Below are 14,962 nucleotides of genomic sequence, written 5' to 3' on the forward strand. Positions count from 1 at the left end.
GGTGGGGGTATATTTATTTTGTAGTAATCATCGAATTTTTCAAAGTAATTAACTGTTAGCAATTAGCAAAAAGCTTAGTGTGCTAGAATATATCATATTTTCATCAAAATTAATGTTTTTAAAGCATCTTTATTGAGACAAAATTCATATACCATAAAATAGCCTTTTAATGGGTATTTTGTTAATTATTTTCAGTATGTTAATTAAAAAAATTTTTTTTTAATAGAACTATGAAATCTCCATCACAATCTAATTTTAGAACATTTTCATTACCCACTGTAGTCACTCACCGTACTCTTCCAGCCCCACTAGCCGCCCCAGGCCACTGTCAGCCTAGTCAGCCATTAACCGACTTTGTCTCTCTCTAAAAGAAGGAAGGAAAGAAAAAGTGAAAACAAAAAAACAAACAGTTGCTGTGGAGTCAGTTCCGACTCACGGCGGCCTCATGTGTGCCGGAGTAGAACTGTAATCCACAGGATTTCCAGTGGCTGCTTTTTTGGAAGCAGGTCGTCAGGCCAAACTGGGAATAAAAAGAGTACTTCCTCAACTTGATAAAGGGCATCTATAAAACATCCACAGGAACAAGACAGGGATATCAGCTCTTGCCACTTATTTTCATCATGGTGAGGAGATTCTAGCCAAGGCAATTAGGCAAGGAAAATAAATAAGAGGCATTCAAATTGGAAAGGAAGAAATAAAAAAATATTGCTGCTTTTAGATAATATGATCTTGTATATAGCAAATTCTAAAGAATTTTACTAAAAATATATATTAGAATAGTAAATAATTTCAGAGAGGCTGCAGGATACAAAATCAGTATGCAAAAGTCTTGTATTTCTATATACTGACAATGAGGAATCTGAAAATGAAATTAAGAAAACAATTCCAATTAAAATAACATTAAATAGAATACTGTTCTTAGGAAATCATTTAACAAAAGAAGTGCAAGACTTGTACCCTGAAAGCTACAATACGTTGCTGAAAGAAATTTGAAAGTTCTAAATAAATAGAAAGAGATACTATGTTTGTGGATAGAAATAAGATATTGATATACAGATTCAGCACAATTCCTGTCAGAATCTCTGCTGACTTCTTTGTAGAAATTGACAAGTTAATTCTACATATGGACTTGCATGGGACTCAGAATATCCGAAACAAACTTTGAAAGAACATAGTTGGAGGGCTCACACATCTCATTTTCAAATCTCACTATAAAGCTACAATAATAAACACATTGTGGTACTGGTGTAATTACACACATACAGATAAAAGGAATAGAAATGGGAGTTACAAAATTAAATTCTTACATTTATGGTAAATTGATTTTCAGCAAAAAAGCCAACATAAGTAAATGTGAATGAATAACGTTTTCAACAAACGCTGCTGAGACAACTGGATATTCTCATGCGAAGAATGGAGTTGGACCCCCTACCTCATACCATATACGAAGATTAACTCAAAGTCAATTATAGACCTAAATTTAAGAGTGAAAACTATTAAACTTTTAAAATGTAAGAATAAATCTTTGTAAATTTGAGTTTGGCAATGGTTTCCTAGATATGACACCAAGATGACAAGCAACAAAAGAAAAAGTAGGTAAATTGGACTTAATCAAAAGTTTAAAAATTTGTACTGCAATCAGTACTATTAAGAAAGTAAAAAGAAAACCCAAAGAACGGGAGAAAGTTTTTTGCAAATTATGTATCTGATAAGGGACTTGTATTCAGAATATATAAAAGAATCCTTCAACTCAATAACAAAAAGACAAATAACCCAATTAAAAAAGAACAAAGCATTTAAATAGACATTACTACAGAGAAGATATACAAATAACCAATAAGAACATGAAAATATGCTCAACATCAATAGTCATTAGAGAAATCAAACAAAGAGCACAATGAGATTCCACTTCACACCCATTAGAATAACTGTAATAATAATAAAGATAGCTGATAGGAGGTGTTGGCGAACATGTATAGAAATTGGAGCCCTCATAAACTACTGCTGGTTTTATACTCATTTGCAACTGCTTTTGAAAACCGTTTGGCAGTTCCTTCATCAAAATGTTAAACATAGAGTTAATGTATGACCCAGCAGCAAATCTACTTCTAGGTATGTACTCAAGAGAAATGAAAGCAGATATTCACACTAAAACTTGTACATGAATATTCATAGCAACATTAGTCTTAATAGTCAAAAAGTGGAAAAACCCAAATGTCCATCAACTGATGAATGGATAAAAAAATGTGGTTCATCCATCCAATGGAATATTATTCAGCCCTAAAAGGAATGAAGTCCTGATACTTGCTACAACATGGATGAACCTTGAAAATATTATTAAGTGAAAAAAAATCAGTCACAAAAGACCTCAAATTGTATGATTCCATTCGTATAAAATGTCCAGATTAAGCAAATAGGGTGGTAGAAATAGTTAATACACCTAGTTAAAAACCAAAAGGCTGGTGGTTGAAGCCTGCCCAGAGCTGCCTGGTGATCTTCTGAAAAAATCAGCCAATGAAAACTGTGTGAAGCACATTTCTACTCTGACACATACAGGGTTGCCATGAGTTGGAACTGGGAAAAAAAAAATGGTGTCAATAAGAGAAAGTGGTTGACAGAACTTGAATGGTGCCTGTCAGAATGAAAAAAACAAAAAACCCAAACCTGTTGCCGTCCAGTCGATTCCGACTCACAGCAACCCTACAGGACAGAGTAGAACTGCCCCATATGGTCTTCAAGGAGCACCTGGTGGATTCGAACTGCTGACCTTTTGGTTAGCGACCAAACCCACCAGGGTTTCTATCAGAATGAAAGGGAGAGGTCAAATACAAGAGAGATTGTGCATGTAGAAATTAGGACATAACCTACTGGTTGGATGCTGGGCACAATGAAGTGTGAATTTTGTGTCCTAAATAATTGGAATACTGCTCTTTAACAAAGGAAAGCAAAGTAAGGAAAATGAGACTTTGTGTTCATATGAACATAACTGAGCACATGTAGCTATTATCCCATGGAATGTTTCATTGTATTCTAGAACGCGAAAACTGAGAATGGTCTCAGGAACTTATAAAGGATGATTAACCAAACCATAACCAAACCCGATGCCGTCAAATTGATTCCTACTTATAGTGACCCTATAGGACAGAGTAGAACTGCCCCATAGAGTTTCCAAGGAGTGTCTGGTGGATTTGAACCGCTGACCTTTTGATTAGCAGCCATACCTCTTAACCACTATGCCACCAGGGTTTCCAAAGGATGATTGAGGGGAAGAGAAACCAACCTTTTTTTTTTTTTTTTTTAAATAGGCTTTATTTTTTAGAGACTTCTTTGTTTACAGAGAGTTGTGCAGAAAGTACGGAGAGTTCCCACATAGCCCCATTCCTCCCAGAAGGTGGTTTCTCTTATTATTAACATCTATGCATGTTACCCACGTAAATGCTTTTTTATACAATTTGTAGCTGTATTTTTATTGTTAGCAGGAGTAATAGTAATGCCAGTAATACCAGCATTTATTGAGTGCTTGACATACGTTAAGTACTTTAAAGTACATTATCTCATTTATTTTTCACAATGATCCTGAGAGCTAAATACTGTCATTCTCTTTTTGCAGAAGAAGAAACTAAGCCTAAAAAAGAAGAAACTAAGCCTAGGGAAGTTAAATAAATTGCCCAAGATCGCATAGCTAGTGATTGTAGAAACAGGTTTTGAAGCTAAGTGTTTTGAATATAAAGCTCTTGCCCTAAATTTAACTCTTTGAAACTCATTCCGTTAAGAGATGTACCAAATAAGAAAAGGAAAGAGGCCCAAAAGAGAATTAGATGAATACTTGGATCCATTACAGACTTCCAGATACCCTTAAAGACTTAAAGAGTTTCACAAAACTTTCAAATAAGCAAATTTACCTCCCTTTAATGAAAAATAACTTATACTTACCTTAGTTTTTGTAGTGGTAAGAGAATATAACATGGTATAAAAATGAGGTAATAATTATAATAATAAAAAAATTAAATACCCGCCCTGAAATACATGTTTGTGTTGTGGAGTATTCAGTGTCATTTTGGTTTTACTTTCAGCTTGTACATGCAGTGGCCATGCAAATATTTGTCATATGCATACAGGAAAATGTTTCTGCACAACCAAAGGAATAAAAGGGGATCAGTGCCAATTGTAAGTAAAAATAATTTTCTAGAAATTTTGTGAATTGCGTTTGTGTTGTAGAAGTAATTGTTGTTTTTCCTTTTCAGATTTAGTGTTGTGCTAGTTAAGCAACTGATGTTATAAGCTGTTTTTACTTGCATGTTATCGATCGCCTTCAAAATGAAAACTTCTAAAATGACAGTTTTATAGAGGTGTAAAACAGATCCCACAGAACACATTTTCTTCCATATCTTCTTAAATAACTCTAGTCTAATGTTTTTTATGCCTTTTTTTCTCTAGAATCTTACATTATTAATTCTGATAATTGTAGCTCTTTAACCCTTTCAATTGGTTCTTTAAACTCCTCTTCATCTGGTTCCTTTTGTCATCTCCTCTTTCAATATACACGAACCCACTGTTTTTTTTTACTGTGCTGTTAGCACTTTTATAAGTGGTTTTTGTTCTTTTTATTATGTACTTATTAGTCTCAAGATTTATTCCTCCCCAAAAAATTAACTTCAAAAAGCAGTTGTTTCAGGCTAAATTGTTTCTATTTTTTATTCACATGTATCATTAAAATCAAGTTTTTGTGGGTTTAAATTATGTATGTGTAAATACCTATTGTATTTAACACATACAATAAATTACAATGATAATAAGTAGAGAATACTAGGAAAATTTTAATAAAGATGCTTCAAAACTATAAATAAATGTAAACATTTATATCCAAAAAAGCCTGTTAGCTGTGGAATATGATTCTTTAGTTTGTTTTTTTCAAAAACAACAATATTATTTGCTGTAGAATTGTCCTAAAGATTTCAAGTTAGATGACCATGATTTTGGCTAGCCATTGAGGTTTTAAAATTCAGAGAACATGACCAGAAACAGTTCTTACTTAATTTCTTCATATTCTCTAACCTTAAAAATGAAGTCAAAGCATAAGATCTTAAAGGAATTTCTTTCAGGATGGGAATTTTGGTCTGAAAACCAAAGGAACCCCAAAGTAAGTATTCAGTAAATTTATCTAATGGAATGGAATGAAGAGAGTACTGGAGTACTGAAAAGGGAGTGATTAATTCTTTTTGGAGGGATAAGGACAGTTTGAACAGAGAATATTTGAGCTAGTACTTGAAGATTTAAGATTTTTTTCTGGGTAGAGAGTGTACTACTAACCAAAGGCGAGGCAGCACTGGTAGACTCAAGGAAGTAAAAATGAACAGAGTCATAGCACTTCAGGTTTTTGCTGAAGGACGTATACAGCTATAAACATTGTAACCTCCGTCCTTACAATGAGAGAAAACCTGGAAAGACTGCAAATTTTTGAAACCATTGGAGAACTGAGATCACAGGGCAACCAAATGGCTCCAAATTTAAAGAGAGACAAGAGCCTGCAGGGAGAGATAAGATGTGAACACTGTCTTACCTGGAGCAAAACCAACTGGAAATTGATCAGAAGAGTTCAGCTAGGGTGGTTGGTCAATTGATGAAGGACTAGTGTGCACTGTCAATAGAGTGTGAAGCCCATGAACCAAAAAAACTCATTGCCGTCAAGTCGATTCCAACTCATAGCAACCTCATAGGACAGAGTAAAACTGCCCTATAGAGTTTCCAAGGAGTGCCTGGTGGATTTGAACTGCTAACCTTATGGTTAGCAGCCGTAGCACTTAACCACTGAGCCACCAGGGTTTCTGAAGCCCATGGGGACCCCTAAAATTGTGAAGTCTGCCCACCAAAGTTGGAGAAAATTTTAAGAAGGTGTCTCTTTTCGTATAGACTGAGGAGAGGGGAGCGGCAGCCACAGAGAAGGGAAATCAGTAATGGGGTCGGTATATTCATTTAAAAAAAAAAAAAAAATTTTTTTTTTTTTTTTTAAAGAGGCACCAAATTGTTCACCTTGCCAGGGTGCTAAAAGTTCTCACTCTGGCCATGGCACAGTTAGTACTCAACAATGGTTAACTTAGAAAATGAATTTAATGGAAATATGAACTACAATATAAATATGTAATGGATGAAGTGGTATTTTCTCTGAAAATTATTTACTTTTGAGGAAATAATATTTAGACTTTAAAGAAAACAACACATTTTTGTAAAACTTCTCTATTTTACGTTGTGTAGGGAATACATATTTGTATCCTACAAAATATAATGTCATTTAATCAAATTCAGTTTCAACGTGATAGTGTAAAAAGTTCAGTAGTAGTTATTTCTTCTTCCTCTGCCTTTGAATAACCTCTATGATAGAAACTGGTGCTCCTCAGTGAGAAATACTGGGGGAAAAAGGGTAAGAATAGGTGAAAGGAATTTTGACCAAGTGTTGTGGCAGATGCTTATGATGTACTTTGCTAACGGCCTTTCCCCAGCTTCGCTGCTTCACCTCTCACATAGACTCTCTCACCACACTGGACTTTGCCTTTCAGCTAGAATCTAACTTTCATTGTGTGAAACTACTGAGACTTTAAGGTTGTATGTTGTAGTTAGCATACCCTCACACGAGTAGTTACTCTTCCCTTACTATTTCACTTGACATCCTTAATTGCTGCATTTTCATATAAATAACCTTGTATGACCTGTCCATTAAAGGTGATTGTTTGGGTTAGGTTAGTGGGTTGTGTCAGGTCAGATTGTTTTTTGAGCCCCATTTACCCCTTAAAACCTTCGTAGACTTCTGATCAGTTATTATCATTGAAGGATACCTCTTAGGAGATTTTAGTGTAGTGTATGTTTCCAACTTGATTATTACATTGATGTCAGGCATAACAAAGTTAAGTGGTTTTATCTCCAGATGGTCAGAATAGGTCCTAATACATACAGAATTGTTGGGATTGTTGTTATAAAGAAATTGTGCAATATGGAACCAATTAGTAAATTCAGGTGTAAAATATAATTAGTAAATTCAGGTGTAGGATATATTAATTAAAAGTTGATAACAATTACAAAAAGAAAGAGATTTATATTCCAGAGAAAGAGAAAACATTTTTAACATTTATTTTGGTCTGTCTTCTGTATTTATTATTAAAAGTTACCTTGAAATATCAGAGGGTGAAATAAATAACTTCCTAGTATGTTCCTACTTAACCCCTGTGAAGAAATAAATTAGAGTTAAGGTTCAAGAGTGTAATGTAGAAAATTGATCCGGTGTATGTGCAAGATGTTTTATCAAAACATGAACTCATTTCAAATGCATGTGTTATGAGATTAATTACCAGAGTATGCTACTATGTCAGTTTGATTCATTTCTAGGGGCCCCAGTACAGTGACTATACTGTATTATTATATTAACAGTGTTAACACTCTTACTTCTAGGGAAAAATGATACATGTTTGAAAATATTTAAGTGTAATCCTTTTCTAAAATAATTTTTGATTTTGTCTTGCTTACTTTGACATTTGCCAGATGCAAATATAATATCTTCCCTTTATTTTTGTTTTTCCTCTTCTTAGTTGTCATCATTACTAGCATTATAGTTAATATGTATTGAGCCCTACTAAACGTCTGACTGTAGGCTAAGCACTTTTATGTAATTCTTACAACAATCCTGTGAAGTAGGTAGTATTATTAGCCCGATTTTACTTTGAAAGAAAACGAGACTTATAAAAGTAAATGTATTCAAGGTCACACCCAATTAATGTTGGAGAAGGATTCCCACTTAGATTTCTTTGACTAAAAAAAAGTACTCTTCACCTACTGTATACCCATTATTTCTTTGTTAGGAATAATTAGCAAATTAAAATTTAAGCAGTATTTCCAGATTGAAAAAAATTTTCGTTCTTCTCATTGAGAATTTTTATGAAAGTTTATGAATAGTATTTATCAAATTTTATTGTAAAATGTTTAGTATTTAACTGATTAAAATTAAATTTTCTTTGTATAGCAAAAATTCTTAATACAGTTTCCCCCTCTAGGGGAACAATTACAGAATATAAAGGTTGATTGGATTTCTCACTGACCTGTTTTGCAGTTGTGCTAAATTTTAGACTAATCACCACTTAGTCTGTTTTTTTGGTGCAAAACATTGTCCAAATTAGCAATAATTTCAACTTCAGTTTTGTTTTTGTCCAATGATTATTTTTAGAATTTTCTTAATTTCAAAAACATTAAATTGCTATTGGTTGCCTTTTTTTTAGAATGATTTTTTTTTTTTTTTTTACATTGAGATCAGAGAATATGAACCATGTAATTTTTTTTTTTTTTTTTTTTTTTTGCTCTAGCCACCTTTAGTCAGGTTTTAAAAATTGTTTTAATATACTTGATATCTTAGAGAAGTTTTTGGTTTATAAGAAAATTACATGGAAAGTACAGAGAGTTCCCGTATATCTCCTCCTCCCCTCCCCACACCCCTGCATTGCTTCCCCTATTATTATCATCTTACATTGGGTGGTACATTTGTTATAATTGGTGAACCAATATGGAGACATTAATATTAACGAAAGGCCATAATTTAGAGTAGGGCTTATTCTTTGTGTTGTATAGCTGTATGGATTTTGACAAACGTGTGATATCATTTATCCATCATTGAAATATACGGAATAGTTTCACTGTCCTTAAAAATGCCCTAATCTCCACTTATTAATCCTTTCCCTTGCCCCTGCAAGCTCCAGGCAACCGCTAATCTTTTTACTGTCTCTATAGTTTTGTCAGAAACCCTGGTGGTGCAGTGGCTAAGAGCTACGGCTGCTAACCAAAAGGCTGGCAGTTTGAATCCACCAGGCGCTTCTTGGAAACTCTATGGGGCAGTTCTACTCTGTCCTATAGGGTTGCTGTGCGTTGGTAATTGACTTGATGGCACTGAGTTTGGTTTTTGGTATATTTTTGTCTTTTCTAAAATGTAATATAATTGGAATCATACAGTATGCCTTTTCATTTTGGCTTCTTCTGCTAAGCAGAATGCATTTAAGGTTCCTCTGTCTTCTCATGGCTTGATAGCTAATTTCTTTTCATAACTGTTGTATGGATGTTCTACAGTTTGCTTATTTATTCTCCTAATGAAGGACATCTTGGTTGCTTCCAGTTTTTGGCAACTACAAATAAAGCTGCTATAAACATTTACATTCAGGTTTTTTATGGACATAAGTTTTCAACTCATTTGAGTAAATAATCTAGAAGCATGATTCCTGGATCATATGGTGAGACTATGTTTTGCTTTGTAAGAAACTGCCAGGTTGCCTTCCCAAGTCGCTGTACCACTTTTCATTCCTCCAGCAATGAATGAGAGTTCCTGTTGCTCCACATCCTAGTCAGCATTTGGTGTTGTCAGTGTTTTGGTATTTTAGTCATTCTGATAGATGTGTAGTGCTATCACATTGCTGTTTTTAATTTGCAATTCCCTAATTACATATGATGTTGAACATCTTTTCATATGCCTATTTGCCATCTGTATATCTTCTTTGGTGAGGTATCTGTTTAGATTTTTTGCCTATTTTTTTTAACAGGATTTTTTGTTTTCTTATTGTTGAGTTAGAGTTCTTTGTATTATTTTGGATACAAGTCCTTTATCAGATATGTGTTTTGTAGCTATTTTCTCCCAATCTGTGGCTTGTCTTTTCATTCTCTTTGCAGTGTCCTTTGCAGAGCAGAAGTTTTTGATTTTAATGAAGTCTAACTTTCAGTTTTTTCTTTTATGGATTGTATTTTGGTGTTTTATCTAGAAACTCATTGCAAAACCCAAGGTCACTTAGATTTTTCTCCAATATTATCTTTTAGAAGTTGTATAGCTTAGCTTTTAACATTTAGGTCTGTGATCCATTTTAAGTTAATTTTTGCAAAAGATATAATAAGGCTTCTGCCTAGATGCAGTTGTTGAAAACACTATCCTTTTTCCATCGAATCGCCTTTGTTCCTTTTTCAAAGATCTTGACCACATTTATATGGGCCTATTTTGGGGCTCTTTGTTTTGTTCTATTGATCTATTTTTCTGTTCTTTTGCCAATAGTACACTGTCTCCATCACTGTAGCTTTGTACTAAGTCTTGAAATTGGGTGGTGTCAACCCTCTGACTTTGTTCTTCTGTATTGTCTTGGTTATTCTCAGTCTTTGCCTTTCCATATAAACTTTAGGATCAGTTTGTCAGTATCCACAGAATAAGTTGCTAAGATTTGATTGGGATCATATGATTTTTACTTCTTGAAATTAGGATTGTTTTTAGTTGTTACATATAATTTTTGTTAATATCCTATTTGCATCAAAAGTATGTATGTATTTCCTGTAGTATATAAAGTTCTTGTCTGAAAAGGACTAGCAGTACAATCCTGGGGAATGAAAATTGAACCTTGTCTTTGTCCAGGGCTCTGTGTTAGGAAAAAAAGTTTCCTAGGAAAATTTAAAGACTGAGGTAGTCACATATGGGTGTGGAATTCAAATTTACACTACCTACGTGATACAGGGATTTTCAAGCTGATAAATTATTTTACAGACTGGTCCTAGTTGAGTCAGTGCTTCTCAAACATTTTTGTCTTGGGATCCCTTCATATTCTTAAAAATTATTGAGGATCTGAAAGAGATTTTGTGTATGTAGATTATATCAACCAGTATTTGCTGTAATAAACCCATTGCTATTGAGTTGACTCTGACTCATAGGGAACCTATAGGACAGAGTGGAACTACCCCAGAGGGTTTCTAAGGAGCAGCTGGTGGACTTGAACTGCCAACCTTTGGTTAGCAGCTGTAGCTCTTAACTGGTGTGCAACCAGGGATCCATTTCTGTAACATTACTTTTAAAATGAGTTTTATTAATTATTAATTTAGATGAATTTGTCAATTCATCTAAAATAACTATAAACTCATCATATATTAAAATAAATAGCAAATTTCTATGAGAAATAACTATTTTCCAAAACAAAACAAAAAAATGTCTGAGAAGAATGATGTTTTTACATTTTTGCAAATCTCTTTAATGTCTGACTTAATAGAAGGTAGCTGGATTCTCGTATTTGCTTTTGCATTCAATCTGTTTATGACATGTTGTTTTGGTTGAAATATATGAAGAAAATTCAGCCTCACACAGAGTTGTTGGTGGAAAGGGGAAGAATTTTTTTTAGCTCCATTTCATGTGGTTATGGCTTTTTTCTTTCATAGTTCAACAAAACTTGATAAGTGGTAGTTCCTTTAATGTGTAATCTACGAGCACATCAGTCAGCCCTGTTTAAGTTCTTTTTGCCTTTCCCGTTATTGAGTTGCCTACACAAGGTGGCCAACTGGTGCTGGATTTTTCTTTGTTGAAATAGTTTTAATTATTGTCTAATTTTTTAGATTTTTAAATTTTTTCTTGTGTCTCTTTTATTCTCTGGGTTTTTAAAGATTTTCCCTTTGTTTTTAACCAGTTTTACCATGATGTGCCTAGATATGATTTTTTTTTTTTTAATTTCATTTATCAGTTTTCAGAAAGTTCAGCTATTACTCTTTGATACATTGCTTCTCCATTTTCTCTCTCTTCTACTTCTGGACTCAAATGATACCATGTCTTGTATGTCTCTTTTATACTTTTCTTATTTTTCTGCTCTCTCCTGACTGAACTTTTACTTCACTCTTCTCTTTTCTACTGTGTCTAATTTGCTGTTAATCTTATCCATCCAGTTTTTGATTTTGATTATTGCATTTTTATTTTTTTCTTTTATAGTTTTAAATTTTTTCAGACTAGATTCTTGATCTTATCTGTTACAGAAAAATCGTTTTTTTTTCCTAGACAATTTCTGAATACCCATGGCTGTATTCTCATTGTCCTTTGTTTCTGCTGGCTCTTGTTCTTATTTTCTTATCTGTGCCTGTTTTTTTTTTTTTTTTTTAAACTGGATACTATAGTTGCGAAATCTATTTATAGATCATTTGAAACCTGGGATAAAATCTTCTTCCAAAGAGGATTTAATTCTGTTATGTGCCTGGCACTAGTAACTTAATCATTTTCAGGGAAAAAGATGATTCAAAGCAGATTACCGTGACTTCATGTCTGGGTTTTTATTCTTTTTTTTTTTTAATGATAGATTGTCTTAGAAGTTTGGTAGCAATGTTGATACCATGATATTCCTTAATATCATATCTTTGTTCATAGGAGATGAATTTTTTATGATTTTCTTTGGAGGAAAAACAAAGCAAAAGCACATATGTTTCACTTTGTGTATGATTTCCATATTTTCTCTTAAAAATAAAAATTCATTTAATGGCTCTCAGCTGAAAATATCATGTAATGATATTTTCAAATTGTAACTAGATGTCCTCCTTTTTTTAGATTCTAAGTAGAAAAAATATATATATTTTGGATTAAATATTTTAATCAGTAGCATTATAGATGCCTCAGGGAGAAAAACAATTTTAACATTTATAAACTTAGAATTATTTTATATTTTGTTTGTTTTTAAAAAGAAGTTTATAATGTAATGTGATCATTACATAAATGGGGCCATTATTTAGGTACCATTTAATGACATTATATACCTTTTCAAAGTCCCTAATAAATATTTCAGCCTAAATCTGTTTTCTAAAAAGCTCCGGCTGTTTGCTTAGTGGGAGGAAGAGAAGATATTATCTCTTTGCTTAGACACAGAAATACTTTGATGTTACTTTTTTAATTAAGTCATGCAGAAGACTTCTGAAGGCTTTTAATGTTTGTAGCTAATCTTTATACAGAAAGACTGAATTTTAAAAATATTATTTAGCTTACAACTCAGAAATATTAATATACTTTGTATAGTGAAATATGCAGCTATTTAAAGGATTAGTGTTCCTATCTACGTTTTTCCCTCCACATTCTCTTCACCTTTTCTAATTTGAGTTTGAACTTGATCAAATAGCTTAACCTCTTATTTTTTTATTATAGAAGTTAGATTAGTAGTTCATGTTTATATTTCAAATGACTATATTGAAACATTTTATGGTAAAAAGTTTTGTATACAACCTTAAGGTGACCCACAGTGGTCTCTAGCTTCTGATATTCACACTGTGGTATAGTCCTCTCCCCTTGAGCGTGAGCAGGACTTGCAAAAAAAAAAAAAAGGCAAAAGTGATGGAATATCACTCCCATGATTATATTACACTTATGACAATTATACGTCACTTCCATGAATATGCTGTGTCATGTCTGGCTAGAAGATTTGCTGTAGAGTCTTTCTCCCTTGCCGACTTTGAAGAATTAAGTGGCCAAGTTAGGAGAACTGAGGGGCAAGTAGCTGTACTATGACAATATTTTAAAAGGAGACATGATGCTGCAGAGAATAACCTTGTGCATAAATGTATTTTCATACAGTTGAAGGTTTATCTTCAGAGTAAATTCTTAGAAGTGGAATTGCTCTATTGAAGGATAAATTCCCATGTAGTTTTATTAGATATTACCAAATTCCCTTCAGTAGTAGTTGTCCCATTTTGTATTCCCACTATCAGTGTGCAGGAATGTCTATTTTCCTATGGCCTCACAAACAGAGTATATTACCATGCTTTTGAAATTTTGGCAACCTGATGGTATCTTGGGGTAGTTTTGATTTACGTTTCTTTTATGAGTGAAACTGAACTTTTTTTTCATGTTTAAGAGCCATTTTTATATCTTTTTGTGTGTGTGTGAATTGTCCATGTCTTTTCTAAAATTTTCTATAGGATCATTGGTCTTTTTTCCTTCATTTTTGGAAAATTCTTTATAAATTAAGGATTTTAGCTGTTTTATTTGTGACATATGTTGCAAATATTTTCCCCCAGTTTGTCATATATTTTTTCAACTTTGCTAATGGCATTTTGTTTTGCCATGAAAAAGTTTTTTATGTAGTCATATTTGTTAACGTTTTTTTAAAAATTACATTTGGAATTTTATTCATGCTTATAAAGCCTTTCATTATACCTGGGTTATGGTGGAATTCACCCATCTTTTCTTCCAATATACTTTAAGTTTTATTTTTTGCATTTAGAGCTTCATATTGCTTATAATGTGAGGGCTAGATCTAATTACATATTTTTCCAAATGACTACCCAGTTTTCTCAGCACCATTTATTAAAAAGACTATCTTTAGCCTAAAACAAACAAAAAAACCAAACCCATTGCCATCTAGTCGATTCCGACTCATAGCGGCCCTATAGGACAGAGTAGAACTGCCCCATAGAGTTTCCAAGGAGCGCCTGGTGGATTCAAACTGCTGACCTTTTGTTTAGCAACCATAGCTCTTAACCACTACACCTCTAGGGTTTCCGTCTTTACCCTAGTGACTTGAAATACTGTTTTTATAACATACCAGATTTTCAGTATATGATAGTTGGGCCTATTTCTAGACTTTCTGTTCTTAGCCTGTGGTCTTTCTATTCATTTGCCAATACCACACTTTGTTAATTATAGAGATTTGGAGTGCGTTTTAGTATCTTTTAAGTCTAGCTTCCCTCGGAGTGCTTCCTTTTGAATATTTTTCAAACCATTATTGTTTATTTTTCATGTGAACATGAAGATCAACTTTTCTCATTGCATAAAAAGTTCACTGGAATTTTTATTGGATCAAATTAAAGATTGTTTTTAAGATTTACTGACACCCCCCCCCCCCGATGCTGTTGTGGTGACCTAATGAAGAATAAGGGAAATCTTTCCATTTATTTATGTATACTTTATGTCTTTCGGGTTGAATTTATTTCCTAAACTTTCGTTGTTATGTTTCCTTTAGGACTATTTATGTCATTAATTGTTTGTAGACACTGATGGTTCTTTAAATAGTATCTGAGATTATTGATGCTTAAAATTAACTCTTATAAAGTATTTACAAAAATTTGTTAATTATTGGCTATTATAAACTATTTTAGAAAATGTTTCTAATTTGTTTTTTTTGAGTGATTGAAATTTAAGAGAGAATGTAATTCTTAAACACTGCCA

At 33.1% G+C, this 14,962-nt stretch overlaps 1 protein-coding gene across 8 annotated transcripts in view; it reads left to right on the forward strand.

Annotated features, from left to right (window-relative positions):
- The window catches only part of ATRNL1 (attractin like 1), a 685,371-nt gene that overhangs the window by 175,348 nt on the left and 495,061 nt on the right, over positions 1 to 14,962 (forward strand). For all 8 annotated transcript variants that reach the window (XR_007513388.1, XR_007513389.1, XM_049854677.1 and 5 more), the window contains one exon: positions 4,074 to 4,167. Coding sequence is in view for 6 of the 8 variants with exons in the window: in XM_049854677.1 (XP_049710634.1) it covers positions 4,074 to 4,167 (94 nt within the window). In the remaining 2 variants the exon portion in view is untranslated. The remainder of the gene's footprint in view (positions 1 to 4,073; positions 4,168 to 14,962) is intronic.

Source organism: Elephas maximus, chromosome 16, assembly GCF_024166365.1.
Source record: "Elephas maximus indicus isolate mEleMax1 chromosome 16, mEleMax1 primary haplotype, whole genome shotgun sequence".
Classification (NCBI taxonomy): Eukaryota; Metazoa; Chordata; class Mammalia; order Proboscidea; family Elephantidae; genus Elephas; species Elephas maximus.